Below are 21,446 nucleotides of genomic sequence, written 5' to 3'. Positions count from 1 at the left end.
GAGCATAGAGCCCATTTGCTAGAGCAGTGGGTCTCAAACTTTTTTCATCAAGTACCACCTCCGAAAAAATTAGTCTCTCCAAGTACCACTAAAATGAGAAGTATTGAAATACAGTAGCGTAGTAGGCCCAGTAAAGCAGCTACAACTTTGCTCAGTTTAAAAAATGTGGCAGATTACCTCAGAAATATAGGCTATATGACTTATTTTGCATATTATATACATAACTTTTGATAAATTTTGAAATGTGTATAGCATGTACATGACATATTTCATTCCTCCGCGTACCGCCAGAAGGAAGCCTGTGTACCTCTAATACACGTACCACAGTTTGAGAACCACTGCGCTAGAGAATACCCATCACAGATTTTGGGTTGAATGCATTTACAATATACATGACAGAAATCAAAACACTTTCAATACTAATAGACAGCTTACAAAGTGTTAAATAAACATCATATGATCTGACAAAAAAAGTTAAAAATTGATTCAGTCGGAGCGATTTATCAACCAACAAAGCACAAACATAACATCATCCCTTACTGTGCACTCAGTGTTTGAATTTACTCAGTTGTTTTCATTCACTATTCCTTATATTAGTGGACAAATTTAGGGAATGGTAAATAAGGGTACAGAATATATATATTTTTTTTAATACAACCTATATGGCACTAGACTTCTAGTTTACTAAGCCATACTTACATACCCACTCCCAGGGCTGTTTATATCGAAGTTGATATTTAGTCGCTCCATATTGGTGTTTTGTAACATCTAGTTTTTATGAGGTGTGCTCATAAGGGTAACATCATTTAGGCGGGTAACATCATTAGCCCATTGCTCAACCCCCAACCTGTAGGACCATGACATACACTACACATACACTATGGACAATTTAGCTTACCCAATTTACCTAAAGCACGTCTTCAGACTTGTGGGGAAAACCAAAGCACCAGAACACGCAATCTTCACACAGAAATGTCAAATGACCCAGCCAGGGCTGGAACCAGCAACTTTCTTGCAGTGAGGCAACAGTGCTATCCACTGCACCACTGTGTCACCCTTACTAATCCATAATAATTTTAATTTGTGCTGATTTTAATAGATTCCACTGATCATAATGGAAATAAGCTGATGTGTTTGTGATCTTTAATTTGCACATTGTCACCACAAAACTTTCAACTCCAGTGTTTTTAAAGAATAGCACTCTCATGTTAAGTTTCCTTGTTTAGTAAATCTAGTCTTTGAGAACACGGAGAAAACAGCAATTACAATCAAACAATTAGATTTAGAAGCACTTTAAATGGACAGTAGAGAAACAGACCAAAGTAGATGTACCTTCTTCAGGACTATAGCAGCCCCACCATCATTTTCCAATCAAAGGATGTTTTCCAATAGCCGAAAAATGCCCCATAATCTACACCCATCAGGCTTCCAGCTTCATTAGGAAGGAAATTGACGTGAATCTGGAAATGCAACAGAAAGAGATCAAAGCACCCACTCTGCAAAATGAGCAGCAAACTCCTCATTAGATATTCACAAATCTCCTAGGATACGGCCTGCCACACAATAATCACCGAGCAAGATTGTTGCCTGTATATTAAACGCATGCAACAGGGACGAGAGCATCAGTCTGCATTAGAGGACCCGAAACCGTCTCCAAGGTCCAAGGAATGAGCATTCCTCGAAACCTGAGTTTGCATACTGAGCTTCAAGTGCACGTGAAGATATTTCATGCATATCTCAGTATCACTGCATTGGAATCTGAGAGAACAGTCTACATGTGGGAGAGGAAACACAAGAGGAGGGCAAGAGAAGGCGACATAGCGCTGCAGTGAGGTTTGTGGCAGTTCATTGCTGTCACAGCCCACACATGCGGCTGATACAATCGTTGAGACACCAAATGCCATGAGAATGTCAGGCTCGCTTTTTAAAGAGACGCTAAGCTCAGGAGCACGCAATCAAAAGCAACATCCAATATTCCTCTGCACAACAAGAAGGGGAAAGACCGCAAGCTTCCAGCACAAAAGCGTATTCATTTGTTTATTTTGGTCTCGAGAAGACTGGAGATTAGTCACAGTGAGTTGGGGGTAAAGATGAATAAAAAATGTGTGGTAGAACATATGCACAGCCTTCGCTTGCCAGGATTCAATCTGCATAAGAGCAAAAGCCAACATTTTCCTTAGTGATAGACTATGATACATTCCTCAAGCAGAATTACTGGAAGTGCAGAAGTTTTCGCTTAATTCTTTTCTTGAGACCATTTGATTTAAGGTACTCAATGGTTACCCTTGTAAGCAAGAGGTTACTTTAGTTTGCTTTTACATGTACACCTAATACACTGTAAAAAAATACACTTAAGTGTGAAATAAATGTAATGCTTCGAATGCAAATCATTAGCTCAGTGTAAATCAAAATACATTTTCTTCAACATATGAAGTGATGTTAGCTGTACTGCATCACATCTTTATATGCATAACTACTTCTATTATTTTAAAAAGTATACTTCCAAATATGGTTATTAGTATGATTAATATTAACTTTATTTTAAATCATAGGTCTCAAACTCAATTCCTGGAGGGCCACAGCTCTGCACTTCATTATTAAAAAAACTTAACTTTCTAAATTTGTTTTGTGATGTTATAGTTTTATTTAAAGCATAGGTCTCAAACTCCCTGAAGTGCCACAGTTTTGCTCCAACCCTGATCAAACACAGCTGATCCAACTACTGAAGGTTTTCATTAGTCTTTTGAACTCCTTGATTATGTGGATCAACTGTGTTTGATTAACCATGTGAATGAATGATAACAGCCTTCTGAGCCTACCAGTACGCACAGAGGGTCCCTACTGGCCCATATCTATCAGCTGATAACCACTGATAACGCACATACAATGGAGTGACATAAACATTTTCAGTCAAAAGTTCAAGGTGACTGTGCTTGTTTTTAGATTTTTTTTGTTGTTGTTGGTTTTAAATGTTATTATCTGCATTTGTGAAATTGTTATTGTATTGTGTCCCTACTGCTTTGTACTGCATCTGCTTTTCATGTTGCCTCTTGGCTAGGTCGTCATTGTAAATAAGAACTGGTTCTCAATTGACTTACCTGGTTAAATAAAGGTTATCATTATCATATCAGATAAAATTAAGTGTATTTTAAATACAAAACATTTTAGCATTTTTTTATTATAATTGTTTCATTTTATAATATATAAACATGGCAATTTTGGTCTAATTTACAACAATAACAATATCAAATAATAATTCTAATGTGAGTAGTAATAATAAACATTTAAAGCTTATTACTGGTTAATATAAACATTAAGTCACATTAAAAATAGAAATACATTAACAGATTTACAAATGTATTAATGCACTGTCACAACCTCTGAAATAGAGACTAAGCTGAAGGAAAATGAATGAATGAATGAATGAATGAATGAATGAATGAATTTGTGAATTAAAATTGAAATGATTTGTTTAACATGTGCTTTGGTGTATCAGTCATCTTGTCAATGTAAGTGTACTTCTTTAAAACACTACATAAACAATGATTAAATGCAATTTAAGTATTATGGTATCACTTAAGCATCCTAAAAAGTGTACACATGTCAGAAATATATTACCTGCAAGTAGAAACAATCATTTTAGGATTCAAAGCATAATAAATACACATTTAACACAATAAAGGAGACTTCTTATTCACAAGGGTAACATTACATTGAGAGTCAAATAAAAACATATATGCAGGCAAAACAAAATTAATATCTTTGTCTTCGGATGAACCAGGAGTCTGAAGGACAGTAAATTACCAGCTGTTTAGAGCTATTCCTTTAAATGGTAACCTGCTTCGAATGTTATCACTCGATGGAACGTGCATTATCAGTGGTTATCAGCTGATAGATATGGGTCAGTAAGGGCCCACTGTGCCTACTGGTAAGCTTAGAAGGCTGTTATCCATCCACATGGTTAATCAGCTATACTAATAGAGAAGACACCAGATCCGGATCTGTTTTTACATTACTGTGATGGTTGGGTTTATGGTTGGGGTAGGGGTAGAGGTTAATAAAATACAATGGCAACTCTTTATAATAACATTTTTAAGCATTAGCATATAGTGAATTCATTATTTACTAAGCATTAACTCTACATAAATAGATGTTAGCAGGTTATACCTGCAGCTTACAAATGCGTTACAGTTGACTTATTGTATAAGCATGTTTAAAATGTGCTTAATAATTGTACTTTCATAGATTGTAACTGACTATTTTTCCAATACTAAATTAAGTATCACATTATTTACAAATCATTTGAATTTAAGAGTAGTTAGTGCTTTTTAAGATCATTCAAAATGAGTTAGTGAATGATTAATAAACTATTGAAATCAGGCACATGCACACATAGGGCTCAACCTGTGCAGTGCACATGCCCTTTTTAGTCTTGGATAGAAAGTGCCCTTCCAAAATGATCTGAAGTGCCCCAGTGACAATTAAAGGCTTAGTCTTTAATAAACAGTAATCTTTGCAATCTTTTCTAAAAAAATAAAATTACTGTAAAATTTAAACATTGCTGAATAACAGGAGTGTCAAAATATAACATAAAATTGGATAAAAAACAACAACAACATAATAATTTAACAATATAATATATGTTTAAAAAAAAACACCAACAATGTTTTAATAACTGGTTTGTAAATAATGCAACACATAATGTAGTAATGAAAAATGAATCATTAAAGTATGAAAACACAGTTATTAAACTTTTAAGTCAAGATTACAGCATTTGTAGCTGTAATTATAAACTGCTGTTTATTGTTGAATTAACATGATGATTTCATTATTTGCTAATAGCATGTAGTTTTTATAAAGCGTTACCAATACCATTAATGGGAAATTTAATAAATAATATAAATAATTTTTGATAACTTCTGGCTGCAGCCGTCTGTGATCTATAGCTGATTAACTACGTGGATGGATGATAACAGCCTTCTCTGCCTACTGGTTGGCATAGAAGATCCTTACTGGCCCATATTTATCAGCTGATAACCACTGATATCACCCATTCAATCGAGTCATAACATTTGAATCGGCTGACATGGTAATATTGAATGCAATATATCATAGCAGATTTAGGATATAATTTTAATTTGCATCTTAAATTGACACAAAAGTGATGCAAAGTAAGCACAAATTTTGTAGAGTAGTTTAACATTCATTTAGTTTTAGTTTTTTTCTACAAAGGAGGTGCAAAGCTTCACGAGACACCAAGCACTGCATTAACTGCTCCTCTGAACTGATTATACCAAAGTGAATTGTACGCAATGGCTGAATCAGAGATCAAACATTCTCTAGATAATGTATCACTGAATACCTCATTTAATCTTTGTGATATTTGTCTTTTTTTCCTCTATTCACACTAGGATTACATGTTGCCACTGGAGACAAAAATGATCTTTGATTTCCATAATTATATCTGTGGGTTCCTTTGATCATGTTCCACCCATAGCTATTGTTCCCATCACTGTGGTGAAATCAAATGCAACAGAATAGGCCAACATCTGCTACTGACACGATTCCACCAGAAAAAAAAATTATAATAATAAAAGAGAGCCGTTTTTGGTGCTAGGAAAAGCGTATCATGTTGCTGTTTCAAAAGCTTTTTGTTTGTTAATTAATTCTCAGCTGAATGAATGAAATAATCACATCACTAAATGTGTTTTCATCAATTACAAAAGAACTAGAGCTTAGTAAATGGTTAAGTGCAAGATATGAAAAAAAAACATGCAGGCATTGTGTGGTAAACTATGAGGTAGTACTGTGTGCGCACACACACACACACACACACACACACACACGCACAAACACCTATTTGAGATCTATTTCAGGCACTAGAAAGGCTTTTCTTCACTCCACTAGTTGCTCTCTGTCATCAAGTGGTCCCCAATCAATGTTTGTCTTTTTCGTTTTTATTCGAGACTCCATGGAGGAGTCTAAGCCTGCCATCAGCTACGGTCCTAATTTTGACTGAGATTTGTTTTCTAAATCACTAGGATTTTGCCACTTGAGGATATGTAAATGCAGGAACGGCTTGAAAATTGGCACACTCTAATTGGGCTTAGCCTCAGAAAGGTCAGTCAGTGAGCAGACACTGTTGCTGGAACCCCAATCCTGAAATGATTAATTACTTGCAGTGACAAAACATTTGAATAGCGGCAGAAGGAGAGAAGTGTTGAAGAAAATGAAGAATCAGAGGAACACACAAACAGCTGAGAGAACTGACATGTACGTTGAAGAATGCAACATGAACAGTACTTACATTTGTATCTGATTTTCTTTGACATATACACTGCTGAGATCTAAATTATGATTTCGCCTGTGAAATATACTGATATTTTTCAAATATTTCCCAAGTGATGTTTAACAGAGCAAGGACATTTTCCCAGTGTTTCCTATTATTTCTTTACGTTTGGCTGGATTAAAAGCAGTTTTTATAAATATTTACAAATATTTTAAGGTCAATATTAAAAGCCTTTTTTTATCCCATAAAGGGCAACAATTTTACACCTTTTTTAAGATTTAAGATAAGTCTTTTGTGTCTCCAGAATGTGTCTTGTCAAGTTTCAGATCAAAACACCCATCAGATTATTTCATATGGCTTTCAGGATGTTGGAATTTCTGACTGAACACAATGTAGCTGTTTTTGTTGCCTGTGCATTTATTGCTAGCTCTCCCTGTCCACCATTCCCACATGCATGTCAGAGTGTGCCTACGGCAGCGAGCGTCAGATAAACAGCACAGTGACAGACATAAAGAAGATCTAAGGTAACGTTTGTTAGTGTTTGTCAGTAAGAACTTTCCCAATGATTATTTGATGTGTTGGTTGTGGAGGTAATTCAAGCCTTTTTGCAACGATGAGTCACACACTTGTGTGCATTGCATATGTGACAGCTTACATGTTAATATCAAACGCTGTATGGATAGCCGTTATGCTAATGTACAAAATAAACCTGACTTAACATCCACAAAGCGGTATTGAAGTCTTCTTTTATAAATGTACCGACACGCAGCTATGGTGATAAAGTAAAGACGGTAAAATCACTCTAGTTCATTACAAACATGCACTTTTTAAAAAACATTTTAAACTTGTAAAACTCATTCTTGATCACATTTGATGATGATTAATGATCACAGAGAGCTGAACAGATCTTTTCATCCTGGTTGCTTTGTGTACATCCTGTACATAGACATGTTAATACGCAGCTGTCAATCAATTTAGTGGGCAAGGAAACTGCACTCCTACGTCATGTTGCAGGAAATTTAAAAAAAAGATATTTTTTTGTGTTTTTATCACTCCAATATGACAGTGGACATACTATACCTACACACAGTTCTGTCCAAACAGCTTACAAAAGAGGATTTTCATCATAGGTGCCCTTTAAGAATTCTTTTTTTCAGTTGGCTACAGAACAAACACATGATGTCCAATTACTTTCCTAATTAACCTAACTTAACTAGTCAACCTTATAAACTTGTATAAAGTCTTCAAATTGCACATTAAGCTGTAAATCTTATCTTGTAAAATAAATAGTAAAATATTATGTACAAAAACAAAACAAATTTATTATTATTATAATTATTATTATAATTGTATGGTAATTTTAATTTTAACTGTATGCATTTTGATATAAAAGATCAATGTGTTATAACAACATCCTGTATGACCCCTTTAAAAATATGGTATAAATATATGTATTTAAGTTGAAGGCTAAATACTTTTATTATTTAATGCATCATAAAATAATATTTAAAATAATAATAATAATAATAATAATAATAATAATAATAATAATAATAACAATAATAATAATAATAATTATTATTATTATTAAAAGCATTGTGAAACATTTCTTTTTAATCTGAGGGCTAGTAACTGAGGTCTAAAACACTTGTTTTATTATTATTATTATTATTATTATTATTATAAAAAAGCCTTGTAAAACATTTTTAAAATCTGAGGTCTAATAACTGAGGGCTAAAACATTCATTTATTATAATTTTTTTATATAACTATTATTATTATTATTAAAAAAGCTATTTAAAACATTAAATAACTGAATAATAACCGAGGGAACAAATGTTCATGTTTTCTGGGCCAAATCCAGATTTAGAAACTGCAATGTTTTAACACAGTGTGATTTTACTTCTTGAAGAAAAAAAAGAGTGAGAGAAAGTGAGAAAGTTAGAGACAGAGAGAGAGAAAGAGCGATGGGGGTTATATTTAGACAGAGGCGGCGCATCAGGTGCAATGTAAGATTTCTGAAAATGGAAACAGCTCCCAGGGGTGAGAGAGCTAAATCTCGGGCCCTTTCATTATTTATTTTGTATCTAAGGCATTGCGCTGAGAAAGAAAAAAAAATCACAGGAAGATTGCTGACGTCCCTGTAGTTCCCATGTTAATGAACGTGTCTAATCAGCAGAGCTCAGGAACCTTTCTGCTCCCCAAGTCATAAAGCGCATGCCTGAAGAAGCCATGCCTCGAAAGCACGCTGTGATAGGAAAACTAGCACACTATGCTCACATAAAACAATGCCAATTCACAGCATGCCATGTCACTATGTAAGCCAGATAAGTGCTTCATTTACAAAAATACCCCCAAAATATGGTTTAACTGGCATTGTGTCGTGCCAAAGGAGGTAATTTCTTACTTGCAGTTTACAAAACTGGTAGCAGATAACAGTGTGCTTTCTATTGCATCTGTTTTCTACAGCACCACCCACCCTTAGTTCTGTTGCTTAACAACACTCATCACACGAAAGCTGCTCTATATAAAATGCATATATATTTTGCTATTTTTCACATCAAGAGAAACTCCAATAAATGCGACAACCCACGGAAGATATTGAACTGCAGGTTACCGTCCACCTTTCATTGCACTGTAAACTTTTGTAAGGATAAATGAAGCGTGGTCATACGGCTGGAGAGGCTCCAAACGACACCATTAGCCAGCAGGATGAACACAAACATGGAGACTGGCAGCGCCCTGCAGTTTCATAACTGGCCTCAGTCTCAGACATGATGCCTGGGTAAATAATAATATTCTCCTAAGTGATCGGAAGCCCCATCATCAGCAGATAAAAGAGGGGACAATTTATGGGAAAAGTCATTCAAGAAGCATTGTTGTGCTCAAGTGGAAAATAGGGTTCATGCGAGCAGTTTATCAGAAAGTAAATAGCCACAGGCCAGGTGTGATATTAAAAACATGAGGAGAGGGAAAAAAGGCATGGGTCATTCCATAACAAAAGTCTTCTATCTTTCATTAGACTTTAAATAAATTAGCATCACAATAGTATTTGAAAAAATGTATATATATATATATATATATTCAGATGCAAAAATCTCTAAATGCAGTCTGAAATATTCTCCTTAAAAGAAAATTCATCTCAACCTCCTATGTTTATGTTCAGTTATTTCACTTAAAAGGCAATGAAAATGAATAAAACTTATCCGTTACTATAAATGCAAAATTACTGAGCCTACACACAAGAGTTGGAGAAAAATAATAATTTTAAAAGAAAATATCAAATGGCTTTTAGAGGCTTTTGCATCTAAACTCTATATATAGTGCGTACGGTGTATATGCATGACTATGCTCTATAACATATTTGTTTATATAATATATTTTTGTATTTTATGTACATAAATATATTTACATATATACATACAGATTTCCTTACTTTTATCTTGAACGTAATTATATATATTTATATATTCTGAGTTCATGCTCTTACCAGCACCACAAATTCTATCGGTCTCAGTCAGAATATGATTCTGTGCAGTCTCATAGCAACCTAAAAATAGAACTGTCCCTATTATGCTATATATGACTGAAATGCTTGAAACAAGTTATGGGTGTTTAATTGCAATGTAAACTCTGACAATAAGCTGGGAAAGATAGATAGATAGATAGATAGATAGATAGATAGATAGATAGATAGATAGATAGATAGATAGATAGATAGATAGATAGATAGATAGATAGATAGATAGATAGATAGATAGATAGATAGATAGATAGATAGATAGATAGACAGAAGGCAAGCTATGTAATTAAAAAAGGATTATTATATTAATTCCAATATTGTAGTATGTAAATAGCATTTATTTTTTTAACGATTTTGGTTTATACTAATAGCTTATAGTTACTGCTCATGTTAATATTTTAAGAGATTTAGTGAAATATTTACAAAAACTACCACACTAAAATCAAAATCTGCTTAAAATTATACTTTGCATAAACATATCCATGATTAGGATGTTGAAACATCAATGAATTAATCATTAATATTGTTTTTATTATTATGGTTAGATGAACTTGTCTGATCCTAATCTCGATGTACAAAAACTGAAGAAAAAAAAAATATGTTTTTGTTTGTTTATGCTTATCATGACAACATATGACAGGATCACACCAGCCCCGGTTTATTTTTGTAGATTCTGACGTCAATCAGATTCACGTTTCATTCACGAAGTGAAAAAGGGGGGAAGTTATTTATAACCTCCTCAACGTCTTAGTGTGATTCTTGGGTGCGCAAATGGGAATGTAGCGATTGGACTGGTGTCTTGCGCTTCAGTAACAAAAGCAGTGGAGCTGGAGCGTCGTTGTGCCCGCACGGTAGGACCGAACCTAAAATAGGACAGTTCGGTTGGGTCTGAACTAAATAACTACACGAGCTGTGCTGAGAAACTGTGCCTCTCCGTCGCTTCTATAGTATATTGGAGAGCAAACCGTGGACTTATTCTATAGTGATGAACCTGTGCGTCAACCAGGTAAGGACATTTTCTAACTTGATCTGTTTAGGTGTCTAGAAACGCATCAGACATTTTAACTAATGCAATTTTCCTATTTAACGAATATGATGCATTAGCTAGTGTTATATATGTTTTTAAAGATTTTGCATGTTAGGGGACTCGTGATAACTCGTGTATACTTTTGAGATAACAGAGCATGCAGGTGGATGGACGAAAGTTGTGATGTACACAAAGATGGATAATACAAGTGGATCTGAAATGATAACTTATTAAATTTACAGAGCACCGTGTAAGCGCGCGTCACAGATGTTTACTGGTTATTTCACACGCTCCAGCACCATGGACAGAGCCACATCGCCAACGCCATTATTATTACCTGCACATTATCAACGCACTTATCTCAATTTAAAATCTCTAAAGCATTATTCGATCATTTAAACTTAACTAAATGCATTGCTAGTCCTTTATTCAGTCGTACCGGTTCTGTGTTCAAAATCACATGCAATCAGCTGACCCTGATTAAACCTCCACTTGTTTTTTTTTTTCTTCTTTTTTTAATTAGATAATTTTAAGCGGTTTTTAAATTATTTCAATTGGCGAGCTAATCAGAATAAATTGTGAGGGTCGAAAACTGAAATAAAACAGCTAATTATTAGGTAGTGTTCAGGATGGGTTTTCATGCCAAAACATCAACTTAAAAAAGCCTAGTAAGAAAAAAAAACTAAACAAAAACAGAGAAAAACACTACGCATTCATGCAGTAATATCACGGCACGGAAATATATGACAAATCAGTAAAAACAAGTACGTATAGCCTATCAACAATTATTAGTATCAATAGCCATATAACGATCCATGTAACGAAATATATTCTGACCCGAAGTACAAACACATTTCAGAATTTCACGCAGATTCAAAGTTCCATTCGCACCTGATCCAGCTGTCAGTTCAGAGTCTCTTCCAATAACTCATTCCTGCGCCTTCAGGCTGCCACCTGGTGGCTCTTCAAAACAAACAGGCTAGTGATTTTATTTAGGGCTAAACACATCAACATCACCTTTCCTAGTGTTTGTGACATGGACATGTCTCTGGAATTTGCTTGATGATTATAGCAGCAGTCCTCTCTTGCCTTGCAGGACTGAGGCTGATTTGGGTCCAGTCTGGGTGATGGCTGACGTGCTGGAGCTGAGGACGGATGGGAACTCTCTGCTAAAAGCAGTGTGGCTTCGTCGTTTGCGCCTAACAAGACTCCTCTTGGAAGGTGGAGCCTACATCAACGAAAGCAATGATCGTGGAGAGACACCCCTCATGGTGGCCTGCATGTCTAAACACTCTGATCAGCAGAGTGTTAGTAAGGCAAAACTCGTCAAGTACCTTCTAGACAACAAAGCTGACCCTAACATCCAAGACAAAGCTGGGAGGTCAGCACTCATGCATGCATGCAGCCACAGGGCAGGACATGAGGTGGTCTCACTTCTACTGACCAACGGGGCTGATCCGAGCCTGGAGGACCGTCATGGATCCTCTGCCTTAGTCTATGCTGTCAACGCAGATGACAAAGAAACATTAAAAGTTCTCCTTGATGCCTGTAAAGCTAAAGGCAAGGAAGTCATCATCATTACCACTGACAAATCGCCGTCTGGAACCAAAACCACCAAGCAGTACCTGAATGTTCCTCCATCCCCCGAGTTGGATGAGAGGGCCACTCCTGCCCCATGTGCCTCACCGTCAGAAATAGATCTTCATGCATCACCATCTCCCAGCAAAGAGGAGGAGAAAGACACTGTATTCAATTTCCAAACAAAGTTTAAGTCAACCTCAAGCACAGCAGCCAAACTTCCAAATGGACTTACTTCTCCTAGTAAAAAGCCAGCGAACCCCAAAAGGGCTCGCTTACCCCAGCTGAAGCGATTACAGTCAGAGCCTTGGGGTCTGATTGCCCCCTCCGTATTAGCAGCGGCAAATGAAGAGAGCAAGAGAGCAAACTCTGATGAAGATGTTGTTGCAGGTGTGAATGGACTTAGTCTGTCCAGAAGAGGCACACTGTCCAGGCACAACAGCGTGGATGGAAAAGATATATTGTTTCCAATGATGGGGGATCAGAATACAAAAATATCTCCAACTTCATCACTTCCACCATCTTCCAAAGCCTCCTACGAGAGATCACTGGCACAGCACCAGCCCCTGGCAAGACGCAGTACTGTCCCTACAGAGCAGGAAGCCTCGGGAGTTAACTTTGGGCCAGCTAGCCTCAGAGACACAGTGCACCGGAGAAGACTGGGAACAGAACACTACGACTCAGACTCCCAGCTGTACTCAGATTCCAGCATGCTAGACTCTCCTAAGGCTCCCTTGGAGAGGAGGAAGCTCAATACATCCCCTCTTGCTATGCTTACAGGCTCACGAGAGTCCTTGGACAGCAATCCCAGTACCTCCTCCCCAAGCACAGCCAGGTGCAGAGCACCTGGTCTACTAGAGCGGCGCGGCTCTGGAACACTGTTGTTGGACTATATATCCCACACTCGTCCAGGTCACCTGCCTCCACTAAATGTCAACCCAAACCCCCCGATTCCAGATATAGGGGCAAGCAGTAAGCCCTCATCCCCACTGGCAGCAGGTATCAGACTAATAGCTCCCGTAGCACCCAACTCACCAAAGAGAGGCAACCTCAGGACGAAGAAGAAGCTTGTGAGAAGGCACTCTATGCAAGTGGAACAGATGAAACAGCTTTCAAACTTTGAAGAGCTCAATCATCAGTCGTGAAACTCAGTCTATGTGGATGTAGCAACTTTAACATCATAAGTCTGAGATTTTGGGCAGGTGCAACACAGGTGGTAATAGAATTTTAAGGTAGTTAGCACTGAATGTAGCCATTTAGGGCAAATGAATAGGCTAATATTCTTGCAAGTATTAATCAGAAAAGTACTTAAAAAAGCAGCTGAAAACCAGAAAAGAAATAAAACAAAAGATGCAGAAAAAAGGCAAAGGAATTTAAAGATGCGACCCAGCTCTTATAGGTTAGTTTAGATTTAACATATGATGTAACGTTATAGTGTAAACGTATAGTCATTTCCAAGCACTCACAAAAACGATTTTCAAAATAGATGTTGGTGGAAATGAGATTTACAACACAGTCACAAAAATACAAAGGAGTGTGCAATTTTCCATTTCGCAACAAAGGTAGTGTGTCCTCTTAAAGAGTAGGTGAGAGAGTGTGCTATTATTCTCTTACGTATGAAGACTGAATTTGACAGCTTGACTACAGCTACTTCAATGCGTGGATATTTCGCTGCAAACAAACATAGAGCCGAAAATATCTGTATATCTTCAAAGTCTAGACATCCCTCTATGAGATTCATTAAAGCAGACAGCAGAATGAATGCAAAACCAGACTGTCAAAGTGGTGCAGAGAGGTCACCAGATCATACCCATTAAAAGAGAGGATTCCATTGGCTCCTTATTAAAAAGCTGGAAGTCCTGCAAGAAAAGCAAATAGGGTTGAGAATTGTAGAAAGGGAGAGGAGATGCAAGAGACTTTGTCTCTGATCAGGATACATATAAAATGGTAGCTTTTCAGTGTTGATCTTAATAACGGCTGCGTGCAGATGTATCATTACATGCACATCTGATCTAGATTCTGTAAGAAATACTGACCATCTGTGAGCTAATTATAGGGAAATCTGTCTCTCGTAATTGATTACAACCTACATCGGTTGCAATAATACATGCAACAATGCAAATGTAATTATGACTTACTCCTTAACGCAAAGATGATTCATACAGTCGTACAGCCCTTAGTTAACCTTGCTAGGTTGGCAGTCTTTACATATATAACATGTCAGTATGTTCCATGATGAGTTAAAGAGATTGAATGTGTGTAGCTAATTAGTGTATAGTGCCTTTGAGGGAGAGTAAAAGGGGTTCTGCATCACATATTACTTTTAATTAAATATTACAGAGCAGCATTTTAAAACACAAAACACAATATTGAAACCAGTTTGCTGCAAGTGTGTTCATAACAATAACAACATTTGAAACAAATCATCAAGTAATACTTTGATCAGAGTGTATCATAATATATCTAGGTGAAGTCTGTAGCGGAACATGCCTTGTGATAAACCAATGACTATTGTACAGACAAATGTGAACGTATAGGTTTATCCATTTGTCAGCCAATGTTATGTGGTAGAACTAATGTGCCCATGTTACTTTTGTGCAAATGAAAGTGCTTCAGATTCATTGCTGCTATAATGTTTCATAGCCACTTGACTGCATAATGCTGTCAAATAATAATATTAGAGTAGTTCTAGAGTTAGCTGGCTAACTCCTCACTAATTTTTCCCTGGATCGAGACATTAAACATAAGCAATCAACAGATGCATTTAGACCATTGGTCTGAGATTATGAAACACGCATATGACAGAAATACGTTTATACAATCAAGAGTCAATCATAATATTAATAAATTATTTAATACACAACTTGAACTGAAGCAATTTACTAGTAAAAACTCAAAATAAAAATACAATTTTAATTATTAAAGAGTCCCAATTGAGACATGGTAAAAGGTTTTATCACAACTGTCTTATATTAATACTGTGAGGCATACTATTGGTTGCGCTCATGTTTACATTGTTTGATGCATAGTATTTTTGTATGTAGTATCTTGTATATTTTAAATAAATGTCTGTATCAATCTGTAGAATCTTTCTAGTCTCTCTAATTGCAAAGTCTGACATTTCAATAGCACCTGTTCTGTTATGTTACATTTAGAGTGCATAGTCCTAGTTTCACATACAGGGCTTAGACTTAGCCAGGATTAGGCGACAGCTCAATTAGAAGTAATTTTTATAAATGTGCCTTAGAAAAAATAAAAACTACAACAACAAAAGCATTATATGCGTTTATTTTGACACAAAACCAAAAGGTATTGACATGTTTTAAGATCAGTCAGCACTGAAACTGCTCAGACTTTCATTTACGTCTGGGGCTAGGCTTAAGCCTTATCTGTCAAATGGGTCAAACTGCTTGTAAACTTCAAAGTAGTAGCAAAGCAAATATCTCTTGAGGTGAAACCCTGACCTGTAGTAGACCAGTTACTTTTTCCAGATCTAATCCACTGTACAGAGTGTAAAGTCATCAGACTCTTGATAAAGTACATTAAGGGATTATAGTGGATCCACTTCTGAAGTAATTTGGGCTGTAGAAGTAGTTGTTCAATGTAAAAGACCATGATGAAAATGGCATGTTTGAGTGAGAATAGGTATTGGGGAAAAAAGGAAATTCGTTGTCTAAACCGTCAACTTGAAGCAACATAGACATGTTCACTAATAAAACTGTCACTCACTTGCTTACTCATTTGTTTTACTTGTTTCTTTCTATCTATTTATTTATCACTTGTTTGTTTGTTTTTGTTATTTTATTGCCACATTCACTGTAAATGATATACCAATGTTTAGGTTTCCTATTATCATATCATTATCATATTTTATCATTATCATATTTTTTACATTTTGTTTACTAAGATGTATTTGTTGTTGTTTATGTGAGGGGAAAGATAAAAACAAGCAAACAAACAAAAACTATACACAAAACAGGGTACAGTGTTCTATATTAATAAAATTATTTTCTAAACAATAGTTTTTGTTCCCCAGTTTTGAATTCTACACTGAATTGCACGGTAATAAATGGTTAGAAATGTCCAGGAAATTATTTTATTCATTAAAATACTAAAATTCTCATTTGTTATGACAACTTAACTGGAATCCTTTCTATCATCTTTCCAAATCAGAGATGCCCAAACTAGTGCCTGCGGGCCAAAATAGGCCCATGGTATCTTTGATTTGGCCTGCCATCCCATCTGAGACGGGAGGAAGAACAATGGGGATGGTTTAGAAATTGTCATTTCAAATCTATTATAACTTTTTGTTTGTTTGTTTTATTGTTTAAAGCTAACTGTGTTCAAATGTTTCACTTGAATATTGTAAATTATTCAGATTTAGCTTAAATGTACATGCTATCACCTGTTGGATACAGGGCAATGCAGAGACTTTGGTGAGCAAATCAATCCAAAGGCAGAATCTGCTTGACTAGTTAAATTCCACTGTTCACTATTATGTTTTTATTGCAGTAAGTTATAATTTTAAAACTTATTCTGCATTAGATAATTTGATTTAAAGTGATTTTTTATATATTATGAAATGTATATATGTATATATATAAATGTATATATATATATATATATATATATATATATATATATATATATATATATATATATATATATATATATATATATATATATATATATATAAGCATGTTCATGGGCCAATGCCATTACCAGATCAAAATGGTCAATACCAAATTAAATTACATTAAAGTTGCCATGGGTATATATATATATATATATATATATATATATATATATATATATATATATATATATATATATATATATATATATATATATATATATATATATATTTATGTGTATGTATGTATGTTTGTATGTATGTATATATATATATATATATATATATATATATATATATATATATATATATATATATATATATATATATATATATACCCATGGCAACTTTAATGTAATTTAATTTGGTATTGACCATTTTGATCTGGTAATGCCATTGGCCCATGAACATGCTTAAACAACTGCTTTCTGTCAAACTATTTTAATACTATAATGAAATAATTCAATCATATCTTAACGGTAAAACAGTTGTCATAACGTTATTTATAAATATGTGGACCTTTTAGGATTCTCGAAAGCTTTGGAAATTAGGTGTAAAACAGAAAATACAGTAGGACCATTGTTTTTGTTTAAATTCCTCAAAATGGTATTTATTTACCCACGGCTCATAACGATATTTGGTTTTTGGCCCTTTATATGAAAAAGTTTGGGCACCCCTATTCTAAAAAGTGTGATGACGACTTTCTACTGACCCCTGGTGGACGTCCGTCTTACTCAGATGAAAGCATAAAATAGATGGATAATGTGTCTAAATGACACACAAATGTGACATTTTGATAATTTTTTTTGCAAAACCTCTGTAATTCACAACTTAAAAAGAAAAGTTATTAAATATTAATATGAATATTGCTTTTTCTAAACTATTATTAAGCAAATAAACTGCTGTAAACTGATAACTGCTAATATTTTAGAAGTCCTCTCTGCACTAAAGGTTTCAGCAGTGCAAGGTACATAGTTATATTTACCACAAATAACATAATAATAATTATTATATACTAACAAAGTAACAATGCGTGTGTCCCGTTACTTTCACAGAATCATTTAAATTTAATGACAGGATCCTGACCACTATGCACAGGCTTTGGTCTTGTTCTCTGTGCTGTTTTTGGTGTTTTGGCAATGTCTGGATCCTGATCTAGTTTAGTTTCTGTTAGTAATGTGATATTCACAATGTGCACACACCAGTCTTGCTTGATGTGTTTTCTGTTTGAGCGCATGGCATGCAGATGGAAGTTTTGATGTGTGCTTTTCTTTTTTGTTTTGTGTTTGATCGAGAACATGACTTCAGTTGTACTTGCACATGGATTTTTTTCTGTTTCTCTGAGCTAAACAGTCAGGAAACATTTGCATGACAACAATGTACTAAAACCTATAATGTCATTTTGCATTAACCTGTGCAAAAGGTGTTCTGTACAGATGACAATGTAGTCAAAATGATTACATAGATCTGTGTTAATAACTTAAAAAGCTATATTATACATGCCAGGCTAGTAGTTTTGCAAAAGCATGTTGCAAAGAAATACTATGTGCTTGTCCATGATTGGCCAATTGCAAGAGAGATGGTGTAGTTCACTTTTCTGCTAAAGGTTTAGAAATGGTCATGGACATTATTGTTGATTTAAATGCTTTTATAAGTTCTTATTAATAACACTACAGTTTTTTTTCAATTGCTAACAAGCGTTTATTAATACTTAAAATACTTTTTACTTAACTCTTATCACAGCAGCACACCTATCACACAACTAGCCAAAAAGTTAATTTTCTGTTCAAAAGCACACATTGCTAAATAAATAAAACTTTACATCAATTTATAACTTCTATCAAAACACAGTGAACCTGATTTAAGTCATTAATTCAAAATATTTTGATTTCTCCTGGCTGTTCTGTATTTGACACCTTATCTCCACCAGGTGGCACTTTGCTAAAATGCATAATTGTGATTATTATTTTTTCTGTCTCCTTTTATTTTTTCCCCTAAATTCTGTTTAATAGAGAGATTTTTTTAAACACATTTCTAAACATAATAGTTTTAAAAACTCATTTCTAATAACGGATTTATTTTATCTTTTACATGATGATAGTAAATGATATTTTACTATTATTTAATATTTTATTGTATAACGTTGGTTTGTTTTGTAGATTATCTGAAAAAATATAGCTTAAAGAGGCTTTCATTCTAGCCAAAACAAGTTGGCAGTTCATTCCGCTATGGTAATCACGGATTAAAAAGGGGACTAAGCAGACAAGAAAATGAAATGAAAAATTAAATATATACATGCATGCATTCGCATTTTACACATATACAGTACTAGCTTAAATATGAGGTCGCTCAAGGTGCTCCAGTTACCCCCAAATCCAATGACATGCACTAAAGGTGAGTGTATTGGTGTTTTCCGGTGTTGGGTGGAAGGGCACCCGCTGCGTGAAACATATGCTGGATAATGTGGCGATTCATTCCACTGTAGTGACCCCTAATTACAGTTTTTTCCAATTGTTTACACACATTTTCTGTAAGCAGGTCTCATACTGTCAGAACTTTACACACAAATCACAAAATACGCACACATTGGGCAAAACTCTTCAATTCTGCAAAATGAAACTACGTTCAAAACGATGTAATTTCTTCTCAAAATGGTATTTTGTTTTCAAATGACACACACAAGCCATCTCATCAATAGACAATTATAAGAACAGTTGAACACTGATGTGCTTAATGTAAAACACTATGACCATTCATCATAATGACTTACTGTCAGGCCTACAGAAGTGCACTGTAAAATATTTCAGAAAATTGTTTTATACAAAACACACAAATACCAAATACATTTTACTGTATTTTCCCCACAAAAACTGTGTACACAGTGTTCGTCCCAACCAACACAATACAATAACAATACAGTTACAGTAAAAACCAAAAATAAAAAAGGCAGTTATACTGCATCCTCTTTTCTGTTTGGTCTGACCAAGCATGTCACCTTGCATGGCGAATCCAGACACGAAAAGCATCAACTGCTATAGGGATATACGTGTGTGTGGATTTCGGTCATACACTTTCCATCTCCAGGCAGAAAAACAATTCCTCAATAGGTTGCAAGATTTTCTGCATGAAAATTGTGCAAAATGCAGAGAATTGTGTGTAGTGTTTTGAAAAAAGTGTGTTGTAAACCTGCAATTTGAGTGTAAAGCAGGAATTGTGCTTGTAGTTTAGCAGAATTGGTTCAGGGGGTTGGTGTATCAGTTACATGTTGTAGAAATTGTGTCTGTAGTACAAGTAATTGTGTGTAAACAACTAAGAAAAACTGTAATAAAGGGACTAAGCTGAAAAGAAAAATGAATGAATGAATGAAAAAATGTAAAGCACAAAAAGCGTACCATAATAAAATCGATTTGAATATTATTTTGGCTAAAATAGTCAAAAGGTGTGCTTAAGATGACCATCTGACAAGCTAATTCATAATAGTGCTAAAAATGTCACTAAAATGCAGCATTTACATTTTATAATTAAATAGAAAATGAGGCGTGTAATTGCAGAAAGGTCCACTTTTTGAAAGAGAAAAAAAAACATTTTACCAGGCTGGCTATGGGCCTGTTTAATAATGATGAATCTGATCCGGCTGTGAAAATAATTCTTTTTTTTTTGCCTTTGACCTGCAGTATGACTACTGTAAACAGACAGATACTGTAGAGTAAACAGTTTCCTGTGAACTACACAGGTTTCAGTCCTGTGAATGACAACAGAGGTCATATTGACAAAGTTCAGTGAAGCAATATTTGTACGCTGATTTTCAGAATGACCTAGTCTTGACTGATATGACAACATAACATTCTTTACTGAACAGAAAAAGCTGACGACACTCATATCTAACAGTCTATTTGTCATAACCTTGTGAAGTATTTGAGGAATTTAACATTTGAACAGACTGCGAGTCTAAGCAGAGACAACGTAATTTAAGGTCTTTTCACTGCAATTGAGTGAGACTGAAAGCAGTGATTCTGCCAACACTGTCTAATTTAATTATAGGTTTTTGCAGGTTTGCGAAAGTAATTGTAAGACTTTTTAAGACCATGTTAAGAAATTGTTATATGAATAATATGAAGAGAAAGTTTCTAAATGTTAATTCATGTGGAAAACAATGAGTTAATTTAATTGCTAAAATTACTACTTCGAACCAATCTCGATGAAGTTTAATTTTGTCTAGCAATTACGAGAGGGGTCTGGCTGCAGACTCGTTGCAGATGCAATCTGAGCTGCATCCAATGCTTTTTAATGTGCTCACCTAACCCCACTCCTAACTCTACCCCTTACAGTGATGTGACTATCTCCATTGAGTGCATGGTGTCAGACATTGCATCTCTGAGTGATGCAAACTCAGCTT

General features: G+C 35.0%; 1 protein-coding gene across 1 annotated transcript; it reads left to right on the top strand.

Annotated features, from left to right (window-relative positions):
* The first annotated feature begins 10,620 nt into the window (after window positions 1–10,620).
* On the top strand, window positions 10,621–15,499 carry ankrd34c (ankyrin repeat domain 34C). Its single transcript, XM_087293175.1, has 2 exons — window positions 10,621–10,818; window positions 11,936–15,499. Exon 2 carries the CDS (start codon window positions 11,967–11,969, stop codon window positions 13,560–13,562), a length of 1,596 nt encoding a protein of 531 aa, XP_087149301.1. The 5' UTR covers window positions 10,621–10,818; window positions 11,936–11,966; the 3' UTR covers window positions 13,563–15,499.
* The last annotated feature ends 5,947 nt before the right edge of the window (window positions 15,500–21,446 follow it).

The sequence above is a fragment of the Danio rerio genome, chromosome 18 (assembly GCF_052040795.2).
Source record: "Danio rerio strain M-AB ecotype USA chromosome 18, GRCz13ab, whole genome shotgun sequence".
Classification (NCBI taxonomy): Eukaryota; Metazoa; Chordata; class Actinopteri; order Cypriniformes; family Danionidae; genus Danio; species Danio rerio.
This window is presented reverse-complemented; position numbering and strand designations above follow the sequence as displayed.